At 35.6% G+C, this 25932-nt stretch overlaps 1 protein-coding gene across 6 annotated transcripts in view; it reads left to right on the top strand.

Moving 5' to 3' along the window:
* Positions 1 to 25932, top strand: part of mnb (minibrain) — a 126880-nt gene that overhangs the window by 93488 nt on the left and 7460 nt on the right. For all 6 annotated transcript variants that reach the window (XR_016315889.1, XM_089697531.1, XM_089697533.1 and 3 more), the window contains 7 exons: positions 17236 to 17424; positions 18165 to 18312; positions 19407 to 19580; positions 20454 to 20566; positions 22986 to 23195; positions 24739 to 24824; positions 25372 to 25501. Coding sequence is in view for 5 of the 6 variants with exons in the window: in XM_089697531.1 (XP_089553657.1) it covers positions 17236 to 17424; positions 18165 to 18312; positions 19407 to 19580; positions 20454 to 20566; positions 22986 to 23195; positions 24739 to 24824; positions 25372 to 25501 (1050 nt within the window). In the remaining variant the exon portion in view is untranslated. The remainder of the gene's footprint in view (positions 1 to 17235; positions 17425 to 18164; positions 18313 to 19406; positions 19581 to 20453; positions 20567 to 22985; positions 23196 to 24738; positions 24825 to 25371; positions 25502 to 25932) is intronic.

The following is a 25932-nucleotide window of genomic DNA, read 5'->3' on the forward strand; positions in this document are numbered from 1 at the left end:
ATTCTAACCGATAAATACATACATTGAAAGCTATGTAATGTTTTGAAGTTTTCATTATATTATTCAGGTATTATTTTCAATATTAAATTAAATATTATTTATATTAAATATTATTTATTGTTTAACTTTTAGTTCTTAAAATATGACTTCCTACATTATACCATACTAGCTGCTCCGCGCGGTTTCACCCCCGTGGCTCCACTCCTGTTGCCCGTAGCGTGATGAAATATAGCCTATAACCTTCCTCGATAAATGGGCTATCTAACACCGAAAGAATTTTTCAAGTCGGACCAGTAGTTCCCGAGATTAGTGCGTTCAAACAAACAAACAAACAAACTCTTCAGCTTTATAATATTAGTATAGATTGATGCCTGTCGGTTCTGTCATTTGCATTCGTGCAAATCCTACTAATATTATAAAGGCGAAAGTTTGTATGGATGTTTGTTACTCTTTCACGTAAAAACTACTGAATGGATTTGAATGAAACTTTACCACAATATAGCTTATACATCAGAATAACACATAGGATAGGTTTTATCCCGGAAATCCCACGGGAACGGGAACTATGCGGGTTTTCCTTTGAAAACGCGGGCGAAGCCGCGGGCGGAAATCTAGTATTATATACAACTGCTACAGGCTGATGTCAATTAAATATTTTTTTGTAAAGTACATAACTACTTTATTAATACTAATAATTAATATGACTTTTTCCTAACGCTCGCTTGTTCGAAGTTGAGAATAAATCAATAAATCTAAATCACTTTACAATTTTAGGTTTATACGGAAAATAAGTAAAAAGTTCAAGCTGAAATGTTGAAACTGTTATACCTACGTGTTACTTATTGGGGATTGACAAAATTTTAAGAAAATAATATTAATGTGAATATTTTATACTCATGATCTTAAATAAAACAAAATATTTAAAAAATAGCCACTTGAATTGTTTATTTTTTTATTTATTCAAGATCCAGACACTCTTGTCTGTCGCGTGCGAATTTTATTTTATTTCACTACTAGTTGTACTTCTCATACTTTTAAATGTCCAGCTTCGTCGGTATACATAAATCTTACTATTCTCACGCTATCTTCTTGGTACAAATCAGAGTTTTTCTAAGAATACATTAATAATAAAATGCATGAAATAAGAATAAAAAATATTTAATATTTCCCAAAGAAACACACGTAGGCGTTTGTGATCTCATATCGGGGCTGGTGACTTCATTCACATAGAATGTTATGGTAGTGTCAATATTTTATAAAATTTTAACATTAGTGTGACTTATATCGGAAAGTCTGCATAATTGAGAACCAATAATTAGGATATTAGGACATTATCTTTGTATTTTTTAATTCAACATAGTAACGTGGAATATTCGTTGATAATGATTTTTCTTGAAGTAAAGACGATCATTTATTTCATCATTGCAAACTACTTATTATCACCGCTGCAGTTTATAAATGTTCAGTTAAACGGTTTATATTTATAAATAGCTTTTTATAATTAAGTAAGTACTAAAGCTAAAACTTTGAAACCCCCAGCTTTCAGCCAGTAACAGAACTCGTCGAGTCAATTTGTAAGTTGCAACAAATCCCATAAGTTGCGTACGATTGAATGTGTCCAATGTCTGGCCGCTGCATTATTGTGCATCTCAAAACATTGCCGTTCATTGTTCGAGTTTCAATCGAGGTGCGCTTATGCTACGTGTACACTGTAGAGTGTAGAGTGTACACTGTAGGTGTAGGTGGACCATCCGTTTTGCAATAATATGTGTTTCCTGTTTGGATGTTTTTATGTTCTCCTAGTGTAGGTTGGTGATTGTCGGGTGGCATGTGAGGGTTTGGTTGTGATTGCGTTGTTTTATATTGTATCGGTAAGAAGCTGGGTTATTTTTGGAGTTGATGGTTGAGAAGGAATGTCGCAATTTTTATTGTTGTTTATTTTGTATCGTAATTTCCTAAATTTAAGTCCCCGCTAAGGCTAAATTTAATTTAAACATAATTGTTAAATTAAATTTAGTAGTAGATCGATATTTATAATGTTGCACAAAGCTTTAAAATGTGCTTCATAATGGTAAAAATACACAACCACCAGGCTTTGGCCTGTTGATTCCCAACATGAAAAGCCAACAACAGTCCACCAGCTGACAGCGAAATAATTTCAACCGACAAGTTTAAAAAGCGAAGAAACGAAAACATTGGTAACCCCAGCACGGAGGGCAAGCTCAATTCTGATTTGAATTTATTGTCTGCGCATTCAGACATTAGTCATGCTGTTTGTCGCTTTCAGTGATCTCGCTTCCCGAAAGCCGTTATTATTGGACTCAAGTCGTTTAAATTGCACTCGCCGAATGATTTATTGCACCACAATATGACACTTTCATTCGCCTCGAGAATATTGGTGGCTGGTGGCTGGTGGCCCGTGAGCGGTGATTGGCGATATTCTATTGGCCCTTGTGGTTGATTGGTAATGCTATAATGAGCTGATGTGATGTGATCAGTATCTTCGTTGATGTTTAGGGTTTTTTGTTGGGTTTTGACGAGTGTTCGAACTTCTTTGTGTGTGCTTTGGTAGGTTTTGACGGTAGTTGTTGATCACACCTGGTCTGCATAAATTGTACGCAATTTTTAGAATCTAAATATATGTTTTTGTAAGGAGTGTAAACGTGATTATAAAAGGAAACATGTAAAAACACAATATAGAATATACACAATTCGTTATCTTAATAAATAGTAAAATTCAAAAATGAATGTATTGAAGTCAACATAATTCCGTAACTGAATGCGATATTAACCAATTTCTTACTAACTTAATTCCAATGAAACACGTCGGTAACGAGTGACGTTCAATCAACATTTTATGAAATAACTCGTGAACGTAAACATCGTAAATAAACACGTTTTCTGTATATACTATTATCGGATTGCGTTTGTGTATTTACAATTATTATGAAAATGTCCTCGAAAAGCGTCTACACTGACCTGCCTCAACGAGGGGAAAGCTTGGGGTAGGTATGGCGTTGCATCCGTCCATTCGCCCGATGCAAGGGTGGTTTTGCATAACTACATATACCTAGTGTTATACTTACGTGAATGTGTCTGTCTGCCTTAATCACCGGATTTATGAATGCCGCGGTATAATTATGACTCCCATGTGCATTTACCGTATACGTCTTGATATGTAATTATATGTGAATTGTGAATACCTCATTGTATATCATCAGCTGTGATAGCCATCTGATAACGATACGTTACTATAAAAATATGCAGCCGAGGTTGTACTATCGCGCTGAAACTCTCGGCTCGTTGGCTATTTTAGTTAGTCATAAATTTTAAATCGCCTACCTAGACGGAGAGCTTAAAATAAACATAGATGCATATCAGACGATCGTAAGTTTAGACCGCGTCTGTACAGTGAGAGGTATTATATAAATCAAAGATAGAAATCGGTCGGCTAATCCTCGCCTTAGGTATACGGCGGATGATTAAAAAAGCGTGCGTACCCACTTGACGCACAGTGTTAGCTTTTTGCATGGGTGTGCGGCGCGGTGGCACTAATGAAACGGGCCCGTCGCACGGCGTGTGCGTCGCAGCCTACGTACGCGGGCCTTGCATTGGGTCGGGTCAGTGAACCCGCCCGCCCACTATCGGGGTAAATATGCCGAATGCACACAGATGCGCGCGCCGGCCCCCTCCCCACGTGCCGCCGTCGCCGCTGCACTCTGCACGCATCCACCCCCGACCCCTCTTAAAACTCCTAATTGATTGCGCAAATTTTCTCGCAATAACTGTCTTTTTATGGTGTTAATGATGTAAACTTGCGCAGTTCCGCAACTTTAATTGACGCTACGCGCTGCGATCTTTCGAGACGGGCCGCGTTTTCGACGCACGACGCGCCGAAATTCGCCACTGCGACGCGGCTATGAAAAATTAATTAGCGCGCCCGTAGTATTTGCTTTTTGGGGATTCCTGCTGTGACTCTATCGGCTCGTCCGCTTTTTGTCGTCGCGTCGTCATAGACTCATTTAACTAAAACAAATACGCGACGAGGGTACAGTGTATGCGTTTTTAATCACATACGCGTCGCTCGATAGTAAGTACTCGCACCCACTGATTGATCTCGCGATGATTCAAGCGTTGCGTCATCGTGTTTGATGATGTCACGATGACGTTATGCCGTATGAAATACAGTGCACAAGAGAGCCGTGTGCCGCTGTGTATGATAACTCGCAGACGACACCAGGTATCAATGGTGTAACCATTCTGTTTAGAAAATGTAGCGCTCACTAGCGATTTATTTGTATTGTATCTCTGGGTAGGTTCCGCTCGTTTTTAGTCGTCATGCAGAACATGAATAAAATACAATTTTATTATTCACAGCGGTCCGCCCCGGCTTCGCCCGTGGTACATATTTCGCAATAAAAAGTATTTCATGCAAATTGGATCAGTAGTTTAGGCGTGATTGAGTAACAGACAGACAGACAGAGTTACTTTCGCATTTATAATATTAGTATGGATTTGTAGCTTCATTCATCACATAAAAGCTTTCATCTTATTTAATTTTAACTTCATAAAGTCTTCAATGTAGCTTTTTACGTATTGTTCTCTTAAAAAAATGTTAAACGTATTTCAAACAATTTTAAACATTCAATCTTAGGCACTAGCTTTTTCACTAGACTCTTAATAAAAATATTGTACGTAACTTTTGCTTTTCTTTTTGCTTTCGTTTCTTGTGTATAGACAGGCAAGTTCTAGGAACAGGCGTAGCATAGTGCGGAGCCGAGGCGGCCGTCCTTGCTCTCTTGCCGATATTAAAAATACAAATGTACCTGATGTTTATGAGAAATAAGAGGCATTTTCGAGAAACAAATTTTATTTTAAAATGTTTACTACAGTGGAAAGATTTTTAATGGTGGTGTTGTAAGTCATTGTCACACTGAATCGACGAATGGGAAAAGCTAAATAAAAATTAGCCCATGAGATGGCTCAAGTTTGGCTCAAAAAATAAATTGGAAATTAGGTATAGAATGAATTTGTTGTATTTCTGGAATAGAACTAAAATTCATTTTAAGATTATGAAACAGATCAAAATGTTGCTACGATTTTAAAGTTTACCTTCAATGTACAAAATAAAATAAAGGATTAAGTAGGTTATTGACTTATTAAAGTAAATAGAACATGAAGTATAAAAAAAAAACAAATAAATATTCTTCAATACAATTAAAAACGACCTTTTCAATATCAAAATAAAACGGGGCTTTTAGTTTAGAAGCTTCTTCTATTTAGGTAGAAAAGTTTGTAGGGGTTGTTTATCTACGGTTCTTTATGATCTAATTGTGTTACTGCCACGCTCTAAGGAATCCAACGCCTACGTAATTTATTCTTGGATTCATTGTATAGTGCGAAATTATAAAGGTTTATTTTACCTTTTTTGATATTAAATCGATGTAAATAGACGTTTTTGTCATTCATAACGTAAATAAACTTAATGATTTAGATAGTCTGTCTGTTATGATCATTGATCACATCGCTACACCACTGTCCACAACACCGATTTTGATGAAAATGCAATGGAGGTTGTTGAGGAATCAGGATCAAACAGAGGCTATTTAAAAAAATTATAATTAAATAAAGTAATTAAAAAAATGAATGAAAAGTTTTTTCTTTGCTTTTTACGCGGATTAATCCGCGAGGTGCCTACAGCTAGTAACTTACTGTAAATTGTAATACCAACATAAATAATATACAATACAACACAACCTTCTTTTTACGCTTTATTAGAAACATAATTGAGTATTTGAATAAAAAAAAAATATTGATTTTTTTTATGTATTTTGAAACTTTATTATTAATAATATTGATATTTAATACAAATAACTTCAAAAAATTTTTTTTCCGTTAATTATAAGCAATTAAAAATTGATGAAATTTAAATTAGAATCACGTGACTACAAACGCGCCATGACTGGTCACAACAGTTGTGACGTCATAATGTTCTAGCTATGTATTAACTGCAGTACATAGCGTTTACGGCTATTACACGTGACTAGACAATAATATTGAAAGTTTATTGCTAAAATACGATTTGTTAGTTGGTTCCGAATTAGTTAGTTAGTTACGAAAAAAATAAGAATCATCAAGAATAGATGTTGATATATTTATGATCACCGATTTTTGTCAGGAGTTGCCTTTGTAGTATTCGTACATAATGGTACAAAACGATAACTTTTGAGGTTCGCCATTTTTAATATAAATTTAAGTAATATAATTAACAATTAATATATTTAATATGTAATTTAATAATGACAACAAAATTAAATAGATCAAAACACTGTATTAACACGCTTTTATTAGTTTCACCTGTATGTTTGTATGTAACAGAATCCTTTCGAAGTTTCGACTCGATTTTGACCCACTTAAAACCGACGGATTTTGTTCAAATTTTGAACACTTATCAAGGTCTGATGACAATACAATAATATCATAAATTTATCCTGATAAGGATCGCCAGGATCAGCTTAAAACATATGTTTGTATGTAACCAATTCTCCTTTCGATTCGATTTAGACCCACTATAAACCGACAGATTTAATTTAAATTTTGTATACTTATAAAAACCCGGTAACAATACAATAATTTCATAAATTTACCTTATTATCCTGTTAAGTATTTCAAACTATATTTATTGTTCTATCAACTGCAATGAGTGAAAATTAACATTATGACGTCACACGCGCTTGGGTGACGCTTCGGGAGTTGCCGGCGTGTCTTCGGTACTGGATTCAAAGACTAATTTTTATTTTGAAATAACTTTTGAATTATTGCAAAAAAAATAAAAATAAAAACAGTTTTGTTATAAAACTAATATATAATCTTTCCATTTATCACAAAAAAAAATTTAATTCAAATACTCAATTACTTCATCAAAATATAGAAGCGTAAACGTTTGTTTATGTTCCGGGTGTTGTATCAATGCTATAGAAATTTCAAGTTGGCGGCCGTCGTAATATGTCTTAATCATGAAAACTTTGCAAATTCACTAGTTGTACCGGCCAAGTTCGCAACTGGGGCGTTGTTTGGCCAAGGGGCCTTAAATCATAGAGTTCACACGACCCTTAATAAACCCAAATAGACGGAGCTTTAAATGGGCCGAAACAATGTTATTGATGTTTAGTAGGTGTAGGTGAATCGGCTCCTATTGATATATCGGCCGATATGCCACGCGTCTATTAGCCGAGGTCAGGTTACATATTGTATTTTCGAGGTGAATTTCTGAGAGATGTGCTTCAGAATATGGAGGATAAGGACTTATAATGTTGGTGTATGTAGGACGTAGGTATACAAAGCAGGTGTAGGATGTAGATTGTTGATATTTAATATAGTATTGTAAGAGTAAAGTTTAAGTCGACTTGCTAATTTGATAAAACACTGTTCGATTCATGAGCAAGTAAAAGGAATGGTACCTACATGAAGTAGGTAAATTTCTATATATTTCATATTCGTAATATCTATTAGCTTTTAGTTTGTGTGCAAGTAGTAGGCCTACAAACTAATAGCTAATAGATATTAGTTATTACGAATATGAAATATATAGAAAGTGACCAGTTAAACGGATTTGTACAAATTAAAATTGGTATAAAATTAAAATTTGCATGCGTTCGAAAGTTCCAAATATGTATATGTATTGATATCGATGTTTTCATTTCTATATTACTTACATTATGTACTAAAATTATTGTGAGTTATATACGAAACTTAATACAAAGTTCATTACGTGCGTCGAATACTTTATGAGAATGCTATATTTACCCGCCCCCGGACTTACGCAGGAAGAAATATAATTCAATGTCCTACATGTAAATAACGTATGTCTATACTAATAACCATTTTATTGGCTCAGTATTCGACATTACGTATCAACGTACTCATAGTAAAAAAGCAAAAATGACAAAAAATCATGCAAATAAAGATTTCTGTTTATTGTGGGTAGATACAAAATTAGAAGATTAGCATAAGAATAATAATAATAATAATAAATAATAAATTCATTTATTTCTTTCCAGTACATGTACAGTAACATAATAACATTAAACAGGCAACAGGTGTGGAAAGCTGGTGCCCATGGTAGGTGTAAAACCTGTAATATGGGTCACCAGGTCTCCACCACTCGGATGAACAGAACATTATAGTTTAGACAAATATGTATGTAACTTAAAAATCAAATTACTTTAGTTACATTATCAAAAGAAAAAAATATATATAAAATAAAATAATACAAAGAAAAACTAAAATTAAACATGCAAAAGTGTACCCGGATGAAGTGTGAGTGATTGTGAAGATTGAGTGAGTGTGAAGTGTGAGTGAGTGTGAGTGAGTTTGAGTGCGTGTGCATCTGAAATCTTAATGTGAACAAATTAGATAAATGAATCTAAAAAGGTCTCAGTCTCTGCATATGAAAGTCCCTTTAGCCAGCTATCAAGTAATATTTTCAGTTTGTGATAATTTAATGAATGTACAGATAGAATATTTTGGAGTTTATTATAAATGTAAGGGCCAAGAAATAAAGAGAATCTGTGACTGAACGATGTATTTAATCTAATTGTCGGAGCTACTATATAATTGCGACGCTCAGTAAGGGGATTATAAGGAGTGGAACTGTGTTGTTTTAAAGCGGTTTTAAGAATAAACAATTGGCGAACTGTTAGTACTTGAGATAATTTGTATAATTCTGCTGTTGGATATAATCGAGGCTTATGAAAGCAAACCTTCAAAGCTGCCCTCTGGGCACGTTCAAGCTGAATTAGATAAGATTTATATGTACCACCCCAAGATTCAATTCCATACAAAATAACAGACTGGCACAGCGCTATATATACCATTTTCATAATTGAATTGTCAGCTGATGAGCGTAGTTGCCTAAAAATATACATAAGTTTTCGTATCCTAGTCCCAACAGTTTCTATATGCTCCTTAAAAGCTAGCGAGGAGTCAACAATGATGCCGAGATATTTGATAGATGATACTCTTTCAATAACAGCTGGATTCGATGGATTCGTGATAGAAGGAACCAAAATTTGGAGGTGATTAGTATCAGATATGTCATTGCGTATTGAAAAAGTTACCAATTTTGTCTTTTTAACATTTAAGGTCAGCAAGTTGTTATCTAGCCAATGTAAAACGGAGTTGAAACCTTGCTGTGCAAGATTATAAGTTTCGAGCCATGATTTAGACGAGAAAGCCAAAGCCGTATCATCTGCATAAGAGAATATTACACCATTTTGCAATCTAATATCACACAAATCGTTCACATAAATTAAAAATAGGCTCGGGCCGAGGATGCTGCCTTGTGGCACGCCATAAGAAATAAGGTGCTCGGAGCTTGTAAGAGATCCAATTTTAACACATTGAGTTCTGTTAGTGAGGTATGACTCAAACAGCGATAATTGAAGATCTCTTATTCCAAGGGCCTCCAGTTTAGACAGTAAGATTGGGATCGAAACTGTGTCGAAAGCTTTAGCAAGATCCAAAAACAACACCATACATTTTTTTTTTGTCCATTTGTGAAACAAGGTGATTTACTAAGTTGTTAACGGCGTCTGTGGAAGACCGATTTTTACGAAAACCATATTGATTAGTCGAAAGAAGTTTGCGAGATTCTAAGTAATTTACGAGTCTATTGTTTATAATTTTTTCTAGAATTTTGGACATAGCTGGAAGAATGGAAATAGGTCTATAATTTTCGACACAGTTCCGGTCCCCAGACTTGAAAATTGGAAGCACTAAGGCTTTTTTGAAAGCGTTAGGGAAAGTACCGGTAGTAAGGCATAGATTGAAAATATGGGTAAGTGGGGCAAGAAGAACTTTAACATGTTTTTTTAAAAAAGCAGACGAGATACCGTCCCATCCAGGGCAGGAGTCACTCTTGATACAATTAATGATATTCTGGACTTCATTGTCATCCGTCGCTAAGAGAACAAAAGATTCAAAGTGGTGAGCAGGAGCAACGTAACTATGCTGTGAAGACGGGATTGCTTCCGCTAAGTTTTTTCCAACGTTGGCAAAATAATTATTAATGGCGCAGATAGAGGTATACTCATTTTTAGATATTAGATAGTGAGCTGTAGATTGCGGTTTATTGGAATCAATAACAGATTTAATGACCTTCCACAATTGTTTACAGTTTTTGCCTGCCTTAGCAAATTCAAGTTTCTCATAATCTATCTTAGCTTTACGTAATAACGCGTTACAAAAGTTGCGATATCTCTTATAGGTCAGCTTCAATAAATCATCATTTGGCGATTTTTTATGTTTTTTGAAAAGATTATCTCTATGACGCATGCATCTCAATAATCCTGGAGTTACCCACGGTTTGATAGGCCTACGTCTACGGGGTAATGAAAGGGCAATAGAGCAGGATAATATAACGGAGGTGATAATTTCTATAAATACGTCTGCCGCCTGATTAGCATCTAGGGTCGAAAGAACAGGGTGAAAGTCAATTGAGTTTAGAGCAGAAGTTATTTTATCTTCATTTATTTTGGTGAAAAGTGAGTCATTTGCTTCTTTCCGCTTTTTTTGTGATAAACACAATACAATAGCGAAGTGGTCTGTAACAGTTGATTCCAAAACAAAAATCTTTGCCGGAGAACGAGTCTTAATGTTGGCATGGTCAAGGCACGTTAGTCCGTGAGTAGGAAAAGAATGGCCCGGAATGAGACCGTGGTGCCCAAGAATTTCGAGGTAAGATGATGTGTGATTGGATGTATTATTAGGCCTAATATCAATGTTAATATCACCAATCAACACAATATTCCGATAAGATTTTAGGTCAGCTAAAACTTTATCCAACGAGACTAGAAAATTTGAAGGATCTTGAAAAGCATAGGGTCTGTATAATGCTAATATAACTAAGTCACAGCCAATATATATAAGCAAACAGTTAGCTTCGTCAATATGAAATTCAACGATTTTTACATCTTTTATTGTGTTTTTATAATAAACTATAACCCCGTCGTTTTGATTAAAGTTACAAGAAGTTGAATGGGAGTAGTAGCCATCCAGATTTGGAATAATAGGATTACAAGATAGCCAACATTCAGATAAAATAATAAGATCACACGATACTTTTACTCTGTCTAGTAAAGTTACAAGTCCCGAAAAATTCGCCTTGATGCTACGTATATTTTGTGATAATATTGTAAGGTTAAGATGATTATTATCAGAAGACAGTAAGTGGGAGCAATCCTCAGGGGAGCAAGATATAGCTTCGTAAAAGGAGGTGTCGTCCAAATTATTTATGTAGTCATTAATCGCCGCGAATTTGAAATAAAAATATACACAATGTAACTATAACAAAAACCTCAAGACAAGACGCAATAATTTTAATAAAAATAAATAATTTAAATCGATATACAATATAAGTTTTAGTTAGCGGTGTATTATAAATGGTTTTAATTTTACGTTCCTTAAAAAATAACACTATATACGTTACATAAGTGACGAACATAGTAAGAATGCAGATGAACATTAGGCCGGAATAAAAATTTGTCACTAGAAAATAGTAATAATTAATCCTTAGGCATGAGTTTAAGACGGAAATTTGGTAAAATGCAATTTGTGTAACAAATAAATAATTTGGATATAAAATTATGTTATTCGAGTAAGATGAATAAATACTCACATACAGGTCCAATAACTTATATCGATAGATTTTTAACATAAACTGTTTCAAGTTATAAGTATTGTTTATGTCATTTTCTGGTATCAAAAGTCTAGTGAAACGACATTTATCTTTATGCAACTGAACTTTGAATAAAAAATAATTAACGAGGTAACAACTTGACTTACCAGAAATATCATGATTTATAAAATTAAATCTCAAGGCCCCGTAACCGTTGAACACACATGATGAAGATGACTGAATTTTAATTTCCATTAAACACAAAGCAAATGAATAATCTATAATTGTTATGTTTAGTATCAAAAAATAATCCATAATTAACTTTTTTGATTTTTTGCCAAACATAATATTATACCACAGCATTAGTGAAGAGATCGAAATCTGTTTTGGATGTTTAACAAACTGCAATACAAATAAATGATTTAATAACACTTTAGTGTAATATATATGTAATGTCACCACAAAACTATTGAAGGCTACAAATAATATTATAATGCACTCAAACTGTAAAGATAAACGCTTGTTTTGAGTAATGAAGAAATTTATAATTTTACGATTTGTGTAGTTAAACATGGTAGTTGTATTCTCTGTCTTTGCAATAGGGTACAGAATGTAATAAGTAGCTATGCGAGTTAGTGTGGGTAGATGTAAAATAATTTCATAATGTAATGAGTAAGTGATAAGGCTTTGGATACACTGAGAAAAGTACATTAAAAATATATCTAAGACTTTAAAATACATTATTGGAAAACTAAACAATACAAATGTAAATTGGCACAAATAATAATATAGTCAGGTTGATTTTAACTTTAACAAATCAGAGTCCGTTTTAATTTCATAGCGAGGGTAACCTTCAGATTTACGCACAAAAATTCTTCCCTTATTTGTCCAACAGAATTTGAAACCTAATTCTTTAATTTTGTTACGCGCCACAGCAAATAGCCTTCTGTCTTTGTCTGTTAAACTCTCAGATACAAATATTGGTGAGCTTGGACCGGGTAGTCCAATAGACGAGGAGGTTAATTTTTGTGAGTTATCTTTGTTATACTGTTTCACTGCACTTAGAATGTTATTTCTAGTTAACACGGATGTAAAGTCTGCTATAATTGTTGAATTACCAGATTTTCCTTTTATTCGAAAGATATCCCTTATGTCATATTTTTGTAATTCGATATTTAATGCATTACTCATTCTTTGAACAATATCAAATAAATCTTGTTGTGTCTCAGACTTTATTTGTTGTGCTTGAGGTAAGTTACGAAACTCCAAAACTGTGAACTTCGCCTTTTTTTGCATATCATCAATTCTATTATCCAAAGTAGAAATCTGTAGCACTTGTTCACGCCTTTCTTTATCCATACAGGAGAGTTTTTCTTTGATATCTTCATACTGTTGTGACAAAAAATTGATAGATTTTTCTAATTCTGTATTTAGGTGTTGTATTCCAGTTAACTGTTGTTTCAACTCAGCAATTTCAGTTCTCATAGCTTGGAATGTCATATCTTGATCCTTTTTCCAAGTAGTAAGCATAGCAAGTAGTTCTTCTTTCAAAGATTTCTCCTCGGAGGAGTGAACATCGGTACGAAGCCTCTTTTGCCTTCTTCCAATTAAGGTATTTTCGGGATCAAGTCTAGTAATATCATTTTCAGACGAGACATGGTGCACTTTGTTACCGGGTGGGGATCTTTGTACTTTTGACATTTTTGAAAAAGTCCGTAGTTTAAGTAGTCAAGGTAAACCGGTTTTAAAGAAGCGGCGCAGCAAAATACACGTCTGAACACTAACACAATCCGAGCGGAAGAGGATAAGAATAGCATAAGAATGTAACTAAGCTATCAATAACAAAAGTACGCGCGCAAGTCAATACGATCCCGCCGCGACCTTTAAATCTATTCCCTATTATAAAAATACCTGTTTACCAGACCGTTATTTACAGTCGAATATTATCCCTGAACAAATATATCACATCGGAATTGCGTGGGTTGTAATAGCGACGGATCAATTGGGAGATTGTTAAATTACGCAGTCATTCAATATTGTTATTAGGTTTGGCATTATCTTCGTGGAAAACCTCGCACGTATCCCACAATAATTTGAAAGGATATTGTGTTTTATTTTTAAACTTTTTAGTTGTAACCCGTTAACTTTCTTCGATTCTACCAGCATTCACCTAATAACTAAGACGAAGTCTATAAATTATATTTTTTTAACATGGTCTTAATTAAAACATTTTTATGTGTCGATCTTGTGTGAACACTAGTTGCGTTTATTAATTTTTTAAATAAATATCTGTTTTGTTCGACTATTGGGTAGTTCTGGGAATCGGTTAGGTAAGTGTTGTTTTGCTTACTCTTCAGGCAGAAAAACGTTTTCCGGGAAAGCTAGTTATCTTCTTATATATAAAAATGAATCGCAAAATGTGTTGGTAAGCGCATAACTCGAGAACGGCTGAACCGATTTCGATAATTCTTTTTTTATTATATTCCTTGAAGTACGAGGATGGTTTTTATGTAGAGAAAACGTAAATATGTACCACGGGTGAAGCCGGGGCGGACCGCTAGTCTTATATATAAAAATGAATCGCAAAATGTGTTGGTAAGCGCATAACTCGAGAACGGCTGAACCGATTTCGATAATTCTTTTTTTATTATATTCCTTGAAGTACGAGGATGATTTCGATTCATAAGAACTTATGTAGAGAAAACATAAACATGTACCACGGGCGAAGCCGGGGCGGACCGTTTATAATATAACTTTGTTCTCATATTCTTTAACTATAGTCATATGCAACGAGAAAACTGGAAGTCGCAATGTTACGATGATGCAACAACCTTTTCTTGGCGTGTATGCTGCACCGTGATCGACGCTTGAGCCACATATCGATTGGCAATGAATCATTAGGTTTCTTAGCTCTATAGAAATAATGCCTTGTGATAACCGAGCAAGCAACACATGATGCAACGGTTACTAGGAAACGTTTTGAAAAATCGTTACGAACCAGATCGAAATAATCTAGTGGCCGTTCTCACGATGAATCAAACGCGGTAATGAATGCGTGTAACGTTTATAAGCTATATTTTATCGGTTCAATTAAGTTGTGTCCGATGATTTATACGAGTGCTACTAAATGTCGGCGATTGTTTAGTTTTGATTTCACAAGCCGTAATTTAAATTTATAGTAATCGTATAGCGCCGTAGTACCGTGTTTAAGAGGGCAACTTTCTCCACACCAGCCCTTCCTATAAATACAACACACGACCGACCACACAGACTCTTAAGATTAATAATGATCGTTTCGCAACAAGCATAAATAGATTTAGCTCGTATCTTGAAGTTGCACGCTGTTCTATTGCCTATTAATAAATTTATTTCCTTCGCTGCAAGTTACAAGGTAAAGAGCATGGGAGCTCAATAGCGAGTGTTTATAATAAATTCACGAAGTTTACCCAGTCGCACGCTTACGCCGAGACGTAGTTAGCGGATTTGAATAGAAGTCGGTCCGCGACGAGCCTACGAGTTGCGCTCTTCGAGTTGCCATCCCGGCGCCGTTCATTAGATAGTTAACCGAACGGTGGATCATGTTATCAGGTACGCTGCAAACAAAACGTTGAATAGAGGCCCGGTTAAACATGCACGACGGGTGTACGGGTATAATTAAAGTTTAGGAGACGCTCACGTCGCCCGTTAACCTCGTTATCGGGCGCTGGAAGTGGGTGAGACGCGGCGGGGAGGGGCCGCTGGCGGCGGGGCGCGGGGCGGGGAAAATCAATGACAGCCGCCGCGCGCCGTCTCCCCGGCCCGACGCGCTCATCTCGACCACGTGCCGCGGTCACTGGCCTGCTCACCGCCGCTACCACGGAGCCTCCTGATTGATGACGCCCCACATGACAACACTGACCTTAGTTACGCACCGCCCGACCCGACAAACGTCCCCGAGGAAGTGCGCCTTAGCCTCGCAACGCAAGTCGCACGCCCGCATTTATCCGCGCCATTGCCTCTCACGATACCCACGCCGCTATAACGGCGGTCATCTGTAAAATATACCACGTAATAGGTATGTAGGTCGGAGGCAGATATTTGGGTTATCGGTTGGCCCCGTCGATATGCGACACTTCCGCCACGCTGCGAATGCTATGCAGTCGCCGATATTGTCCGACACGTTACTTACGTAACGGTGGTGAATGCCAGATATTGTAGGTCATGGGACGCGCCTCTGACGCATCGATCGGCCGATCGCACGCTCTTCGAAACGCTGATCGAATCTCTATCGAAAGCATAGAGAAGCCCGTGTACCTAGATGGGCGTTCACATTAGTAATTACATGCAAGTAGTGAGAACATAATATTAATGAGTCACTGCGAGTCCGCCGTCGAGACGCGACGGTGCCGCATAAAAAACCGGTAGCAATGAACTGCCTAGGCCCGAATCCATGCGTTGATTATATGAATGTTTTATATAAACGTATCGAGTATCGTCGATCAATGTCAACCGCATATTTGGGTCAACGTCCGTCGAAATTCCCTCTCTCCTCGCCTCTTCATTTCCTATAACACATGCGATGGCTTTTTTCTTTGACGCGTCTACTAGACGTGATTGCTTTTACGTCTTTTGGTTATTTTTTATTCTCACAGCTGTCTTGCTCGTTTGATTTTGTGTGAATCGCTATCGTAAATAGTTGGTAATGACGCGGACGTGATTACATGATGAAATAGCTGTTGAAAAGATTATATCATATTAAAGCTTGCCTAATGTTTTTATAATTTCTCATATTTTTAACGGGCATAAAAATAACACTGGATGGTTGTGCAATAGATGTTTTTTTTAACGAAAATGACATTGTCAATTTTGACCTGTCCAAAATGACGATTAGCATCAGACTGAAGCGAAATTAAATAATTTCTTTTGAAGTAACACCAAAACATAATTATTTCAATGCTTCGTAATTCCGTTGTTGTTGGGACACCTGTCAAATAAAAACTGGGAAACATTAAATCAGTTTTCGGGAAAAATGAGGTGAAGAAATGAAATGTCTTTATTTATTCTTGTTGTTTTGTTTTATTATTGTCTGTCTTGTTTGAACTTTGATCCGGGTTTCGGCGGTATTCAATTAATCATGTTGTCATTGAATTCGATATACGTGACCTCTAAATGGGAAATGCGGGGTGCGGACCTTATTGAAAGGATATATATTTTTTCCGTCTTATTAAACAAAATCATACATTATTTTTGAAACTAAAATGATCATTGTTTTTCTGGTAACAGAAATGGTTATCTTATATAAACTAGTATATCAAAGCACATACATGATGTTTAGATTCCTTATAAATATACTTTTGCGTACGATACATAAATGTACTAAATAATAATACAAATCAGACTAAAATAAAAATTAAAATAGTGAACAGAACAGAACGTTCGCCACAGCTCACAGCTAAACAACGCAAACAAATTCTGTCTCAAGTAAAACAATCTATGTTCTATATACCCCCATATGTATACTAAGCAAATAATAAATTGTTGTCACAAATAAAACAATCTAACAGTAACGTTTGTCGCAGGTATACTACGCGAAAAAGAAGCGGAGAGCGCAGCAGTACCTCGGCGACGACGGGTCGCACAAGAAGGAGCGGAAGCTGTACAATGACGGGTACGACGACGACAACCACGACTACATCATAAAGCAAGGCGAGAAGTTCCTCGACCGGTACGAGATCTCCTCGCCGATCGGCAAAGGCTCCTTTGGACAGGTAATAATATTGTACATACAATAAATTGTACGTGTAGCTTTTGGTAGGGTAAAAAAGACGCAGGTGGGACACCTGATGTTTGTAGGCAATAAGAGGTGGTGACAACTACCGCCCATAAACACTAGTAGTTATGTTACACTAGTCGTGTTTTACATACCTAAAAATTATTACGAAATAGAAAGGATACAATTGTTTGGGTGATCTTTTGACTAATCAATGAGTTTCGATAACACGGCAAATGTTTGTTATGAACGTTGATAAAATTCTACAAATATAAATAAAAAAAATATTAGTTAGCGTAACGATTTAGTTATGATATCTTCCAGGAAATGTTTGTAAGCGGGATTGTGAATTTAGAGCAATATTAATGTTCTGATGACAATAACCAACCAACACCCGACTAAAGCTCGACAATATTTAATGAGCACCATTAAATAGAAAAACTTTCCATTCGATCACGTTCCAATGATTGTTTCAATCCTTAATTCTACGTAACAAAACGTTATTTGGGGTACAAATAAGTCGATCTAATCTAATAGTATCTGATTTTGTTAATGAAGTAAGTTTGATTATTTGAATGCCTCCATAATTATAGGAAATAACATATTATGTACATATGCCTTATAGTAGATTATTAATAAAGTAAATTATTATTTTTTTATAGAAAATTTTTGGATAATCAAGTAAAAATATTATGAAATGCTTAGTAGGTATAAAATGTTATTGTGTTATTTTTTCAGGTTGTTAAAGCCTACGACCACGAGGAGCAGTGTCAAGTAGCGATAAAAATTATTAAAAATAAGAAACCTTTCTTAAATCAGGCACAAATAGAAGTCAAGTTACTAGAAATGATGAACAGGGCAGACGCGGAAAATAAGTATTATATAGGTAAGAATCTATTTATTTAACTAATGTATGTAAAATAGGGAAAATAAGGATAAATAATATGAGGTCAAATTTGTCTAATTGGTCAATTAAAAGTCGTTTTCGGTGGCGGTTTTTCCCCATGTCGCCACGTTTTATCGAAAAGCATAACAAGGAATTAGTTCATGGTTACGTATGTAATTCATATGATTAGCTGATAGCTCGTGTATTATGGTTACGATAGTTTGAGGATAAATCCTAACAAAATTGATACAATTAGCGTATGGGGTGGTGGTCTATTTGTTCATTAATGCAATATGAGCTATTTTAGTGGAGGATTAGAAATGGCAGAGAAAATAATTTTTTTGGGGCAGACCGCAGAACTAATAACTTCAATGTTCAATAGATTATAGTAGGTCTTGTATAATTTTATCTAACCATTGAACAAATGTCGTGACATCATCGAAACGATCTCATTTATTTCTTTCTTTTTTATACTTACCATTTAATACACATTGTTGATTACAATTTACAAATAGGGTCGACTGGTGGTCAAAAATTCGACCTTCGCATCCCTACGACTCTCACCCGTGTTGCACTGCACAAACATACAACAAATTCGTCGATATTATACTATACCCAGTTTAGATTAAGCCTATGCTACTCATATAATATTCCCGTGTTCTATACCCATGTAGCTTTCAAAGAGTTAATTTAATTGATGTTTATCAGTGGTCTTATATCTAGCAGTCTTTTACTAGAAATGCATATACTTTTGTATGCATCTGATCGTAAAGAATAAAATATCAAATCTTGTCTTAATAATATTAAGTAGTTTAGGTACGCCTACATATTTTATACTAGCTATCCGCCCGCGGCTTCGCCCGCGTTTTCAAAGAAAAACCCGCATAGTTCCCGTTCCCGTGGGATTTCCGGGATAAAACCTATCCTATATGTTAATCCAAGTTACCCTCTATATTTGTGCTAAATTTCATTGTAATCGGTTCAGTAGTATTTGCGTGAAAGAGTAACAAACATCCATACATCCATACTTACAAACTTTCGTCTTTATAATAGTAGTAGGATTTTGATATTAATGTGTCCATCGTGGTTTACAGTGAAACTGAAGCGGCACTTTATGTGGCGCAACCACCTGTGCCTAGTGTTCGAGCTGCTGTCGTACAACCTGTACGACCTGCTGCGCAACACGAACTTTCGCGGCGTGTCGCTCAACCTCACGCGCAAGTTCGCGCAGCAGCTGTGCACCGCGCTCCTGTTCCTTAGTCAACCCGGTGAGTTTGTTTATGTTTTGACTGCAGGAATGTTTGCACAGTGTAATATGTCAACTCTTTTGATAAGAGAAGGGTTTCAACAATTCTACAATTCAATAAGAGAACGCGTAAGTTCGCGTAGTAGCTGTGCACCGCGCTCCTGTTCCTTAGTCAACCCGGTGAGTTTGTTTACGTTTTAACTGTAGGAATGTTAGTGTAATATGTCAACTGTTTTAATAAGAGAAAGGTTTCAACAATTCTACAATTCAATAAGAGAACGCGCAAGTTCGCGTAGTAGCTGTTCACCACGCTGCTGTTTCGTCAACCCGGTGAGTTTACGTTTTAACTGTAGGAATGTTAGTGTATATTATGCACAATGTCAACTGTTTTAATAAGAGAAGGGTTTCAACATTTCTACAATTCAATAAGAGAACGCGTAAGTTCGCGTAGTAGCTGTTCACCACGCTCCTGTTTCGAAGCAAATCCGGTGATTTTTTTTATTCGTTTTCGTTGTGATTTATCTGCAGGAATATTTTCACAGTGTAAATGTTTCAAGTCTTTTAATAAGTGAAGGTACAATTTTCACGCACAATCGGGCGTACGTACAGTGTAAACGTACACAGCGCATCATCATCATTTGTATGCGTTTTACATAATTTGAATTTCCATATAATTATAGCAGTTTTGTAGATTAACTTATTACGTTTATTATAATATGACCCATACATAATTTTGTTATCTCTATAGGTAAGATCAGGATCCTAAGGTGTAATAATCGTACAGTGGTCATTATCAATACAGATGTAGTTAGAAGACTTTGTAGTATACAAACTTGAAGTATGTGTCCTATAATTTGTGTACCATTTAATAATGAATATAAACCATTTGTTACAGAACTAAATATAATTCACTGTGATCTAAAACCGGAGAATATTCTCCTGTGCAATCCGAAGAGGTCGGCGATCAAAATTGTCGACTTTGGTAGTTCGTGTCAGTTAGGACAACGGGTGAGTGCTGTGTTTCATTAATCTTCTTATATATAAAAATGAATCGCAAAATGTGTTGGTAAGCGCATAACTCGAGAACGGCTGAACCGATTTCGATAATTATTTTTTTATTATATTCCTTGAAGTACGAGGATGGTTCTTATGTAGAGAAAACGTAAACATGTACCACGGGCGAAGCCGGGGCGGACCGGTAGTTATTTATATTAATTGTTTTTGTCTACATTTATTGCGCCCTCTTAATAATGGGCAGCGTTGGCCCAACAAATAATGGTCGATGTTTGCCACCATTACGGCGATTATGAATAGGTAAACATCTACAATGACGGCCGATCATAGACATTTAGGCCTTGTACACTATCGTGATTACCTCTACACGCCCAACTCTGCCCATTGTGAAGAGGGCCCATATTACTTAACTATAGAGACTTTTTGGGTAACAAATATTTGTGCTATATAAGATAAAACGAAGTGCAATGATTGAGTTGCAATTTGAATTTTCAATGATAGAGTTAAACCAGACTAACAAGATTTTTTTTTTATTTTGAGCTGTTAGTGGTTTCTAGAAATTATTAGTACCTAGTACTTAAATTTATGCTTTTTTTCTTGGTCATTTTTTTTTTCAATTTTATTTAAATTCAATTCGACTTTATGTAAAAACATGTTCACGAATAAATCGGACACTAATGAGGCCATTTGTCTAGGTTTTGAAATTTTAATTTGGAAAATCGATTTGTACGTGGGCCGTAGTTGGAGCAATTAAAATTCTGAAAGTACCTACTGTCTAGTGTAAAACAATAAATCTATTTTCGCTCCGAGCGTCGCGCAATAGTCGAGTATATTTTAATCAAAATACAAGATTTCTTAATAGATATTTAATTATGCTATCATAAAATAGACTATATAAATTGAATATAGCTTATGTTTAACATAGTCCTTCCTGCAGCTGATGAATATTTGAAATTGATCCTGTAGTTTGAGTTTTTTTTACAGAAACACTAATCTTTCTTTTTACAATATTAGTATATAGATAAAAGCTCGTAGCAACCACATGAAATCGGTAGATGGTCTATTCAGATTTCTGGCACATTAAAAACTGCTCATAATACTAGTAACGCGCGTCAAGTTTAGATTGCGATAAATGTATTTTTAAATTTACAATACATTGTCCTTGATCTGAAAACGCAATAAATTGTAACCAAGCACACTTATCGATGTATCGTGACGAATATTATCTGTTTATGGCATAATCATTGCATAATATAATGTACTCGGTTATCATTGTCGGTGCGGTCTAATCAGTGGCATTCTGATATACTCATATATGGTAGGATACTTATAGATTCTAAATTTGGAGGACCGATTGTGACTTGCATATATAGATGCAATGTAATTGTGTTATTAATAAATATATACAAAAAGGAGTAAGGAAGGAAATGGCGCCAATAATTAGCATTTGCAAATTCGTAATTTTACTCTATTCAATGACACTGTATTTGTAATTAAAGACCAGCAAACGTTGACCTCACAACGCGTTCTAAACAATAGTGCATATAAATGCAAGAAAAATAAACTCCGTCGTGCTGGCTAGTCGGATAAATATTGTTGTTACAATTTTTTTACTTTAATCACAGATCGATGTTCTAATCATGAAAGTAGTTTATTCTTAAATAAATTACATAAAGACAAACACCATAATCAGAAATCACGTAATGACGTGAAAATTTTAATTGAGACAACCCAGTGCCAAAGGTTATCTATCGTAAATTGCGCGTCAATGGTTCTTTGTTGTGCGAACCAATAAACGCACCGACCGCCGGACATTTCTCATTGTTTATATAAACAATAAAATAACGGCGCGGTAATCAGTGTCATTGATACTCTTGTAATTAATTAAAAGACGTATTAAAGTCAATACTGCGACGCACACGACTTCCTCGCGTTGTTTATGTTACGAATAAATCATGCTTGGAGAGCGTGGACATTGCGATTTGCATTTATTGATATTAATTTAAATGTGAACGTGCCTTTTTTATGTTTAATTGCACCCGGTTTATGTATGGTAATGAGGTGTAATGCAACAGTTGTGCTGTAATGTGCACTTATTGTAAACATTAAATGCAATCGGATTTATTATTTATTTTCTGTTTTTATGAGTAAGTGTGTTTTGATGAAATATTTTATATTGCCGTCGTAATGGCATTATGAAAAGGTTTAGATATTGTTTTTATTTGTTGGTTTATCGTTAAATAGAGTAACTTTCTATCCTTTATAAAAAAAAAATATTATGACACTTACAAAAAAAGACGTTGTTCTATTGTCTGTTTCCAATACATCACTAAATGAACTGGTGTCTCCAAAGAGATAACTGTTGGTCGATTGCTTGTTTACATCACTATAGTAACATATTGTGTCTTCACAGATATACCAATACATACAGTCGCGGTTCTACCGCTCACCAGAAGTGCTACTAGGCATCCCTTATGACCTCGCGATCGACATGTGGTCGCTCGGGTGCATACTCGTAGAGATGCACACCGGCGAACCCTTGTTCAGTGGAGCCAATGAGCTCGACCAGATGAACAAGATCGTCGAGGTGCTCGGCATGCCGCCAGACCATTTATTGGATCAGGTAAGATATTAACCTGTTTGGGAAGTGTTTGTGGTCGCTCGGGAGCATACTCGTCGAGTTGCACATCGGAGAGCCGCTGTTCAGTGGAGCCAATGAGCTCGACCAGATGAACAAGATCGTCGAGGTATGCCTCCAGGCCATTTATTGGATGTGGTAAGGATACTATTCGTAACTTTTGGGATTGTTTTTAAGTTAAAAGGATTGCGAACAAGAAGAAAAAGTTATTGTGCGATAAGTAGTGTTACATTGCCATTACATACAAAAAAGTACTAAAAATAATTAAATATTATGTAATGTTGTTATATCATTCCCAATTTTCACACACACGAAACCACAAACAAGGTTAATCACCTTCTCGAATTGTTTATAAGTAAGCCCCCAGTGTTAGATATCCCTGTTTAACGCGTCCATACGACTCCACTCGTGAGATTTTCCACGCAATGAGGTAATGACTGAAAATTCGTGTTAATTGTCAAAGTTGGAACTATGTGTAAACGCCGTGTAATTGCCCCCTTTTGTGGCTGTGTCTGACCTACTTACTGTATTTTGTTATTAAATATTGAAATCGTATGTACGACTAATGCTATAGTCTGTCCACTATAAGAATTTCTTTTTGACAGCTCGACGGGTGATACCAGAAGTGATGTTCAAAAGATTATCGATTGTGATACCATTTCAATTATAAATTCAAAATATTATCATAAATCGAATCAGGTACGTAAATAATAATTACAACGTAAACATACTAATAAGATATGTAATAATAAGACCACATATCTATGCATTGTATGTTAAAACTAAACTAAACTAATATTTTATTATTTATTGGTTTCTATTTTACACTTTTGTTGTCTTTACGTTTAAATTATATAACATAATAGAAGAGTTTTTCTGTATCGGATATATTTTACAGAGTATTTCTATCGATTATTTTAATCTATCGACCCATCATTGAATAATTCTGTGTAGGCATCACTAAGTGGGCGGGACCTGTCCATGAAGTACGATAATTATTTGTATGACATTTTAACATAGACAATACAATCCTACATGGGCGTGAAGCTGTCAAAAAGCAAATAATATAATGGACAGAGTATAGATGCGTATTTTTGGACGCTTAATATTGATTTGTTAATGATATGTTATACCCCATAATTTGTGTTATACCCCATAAGTTGACATGAACTTGTCACACGTTTTGTTTTTGATTCAATTTTGATTGAAGGGGTATATTACTACAGTTAAAAATAATTGAATTTGATGTTTTCATTATTTTATCTAATCTGATCATATAATGATTTAAGTGAATAATGCCTATAGAGTTCAAATTTCTAGAACGACTTCATGTTTCGGATAAATTTATACCTTTACAGGCTAACGGGAGCTAAAATAGTATCTATATCTATCTCAAAGTTCTAGAACTTCTAAATTGTATCTATATTTAAACCCATTATCTCCTTTGACTTTGTCTCTAACCAAACTTTAAATACGAACAGGCAGTTTCCACGTATAAATGTTTAATATTACACACATTTTGTTTCAGGCACACAAAACTAGGAAATTCTTCGACAAATTACCGGCGTCAGAGGGCGGCGGTTATGTACTAAAGAAAGTAGCGAGTAAAGATGGGTATGTGTTTTTTTTTTATTTGTTTATTAATTAAAAAATATATCTTTCACATAACGTCAGGATCGAACTCTTATCTGCATACCAACACAAACAATCCTTCGATTGTCCATTCGATAAGCTTTTCTTAAAAAAAATGGCTAACTGTGGTTGCAAATTTTGGTTCTGGATCATAGATCGATATTCGATAGATCAATCATTAACATCGATCGTAAATTTTATTCACGTCCTCTTTAACGTACAGTGTTTTGCTTTGGCCCTAAATAAATAAGGATTTTTTATTATTTGAAAGTTGGTACCAATTAATTTTTTTTAATTCTGACAATTTGAAAGCGGTTGATAGTTTTTTTTAGTTAAAACAAAATTATCTACTATACAAAAATAAGTCGGGTTTTCCTTCCAGAACGCACGAACCGATTTCCACGGTTTTGCATTTGTTGGAAAGGTCTCGGGCTCCTTGTTGTTTATAGCAAAGAAAAGGTGTCTCTGGTGGCGAAACGGAGTTCGCCCGGATTGCTAGTAGTAAATAATAATGTGTTATAATTGGCAGCGGCTACAGAAAGTACCGGGCGGCGGGCACGCGGCGGCTGCACGACATACTGGGCGTGGAGGGCGGCGGTCCGGCCGCGCGGCGCCGCGGTGAGCCCGGACACTCGGTATCCGACTACCTCAAGTTCAAGGTGAGGATATACACGTGGCGGAATGTTAATAAATATAATAAATAAATAAATATTATAGGACATTATTACACAAATCGACCTAGTCCCACAGTAAGCTCAATTAAGGCTTGTGATGTGGGTACTAGGTGAAGATAAATATAATATTTAATAAATACATATATAGATAATAACACCCAGACCCAAGAACAAATAATTGAGTTCATCACACAAATATTTGCCCTGACCGGGGATCGAACCCGGGACCCGCCAACCGCGTCGTCAATACTCGTTTAGTTGCACTCGTTGTGAGGGGAGTGCAACATGTACTGGAGTGTATATGTAGCTGGTGGTAGAGGGAACAAGTAGAAAGTGATTAGGATTACTGGATACACGTTGCACCTCCTATCGATACTCTTCACTATTTTATAAAGTTGGATATGAATAAGATCGTT

The sequence above is a fragment of the Colias philodice genome, chromosome 7 (genome assembly GCF_061535455.1).
Source record: "Colias philodice isolate Cphi_HAF_F1 chromosome 7, ilColPhil1 Martin Lab GWU primary, whole genome shotgun sequence".
Lineage (NCBI taxonomy): Eukaryota > Metazoa > Arthropoda > Insecta > Lepidoptera > Pieridae > Colias > Colias philodice.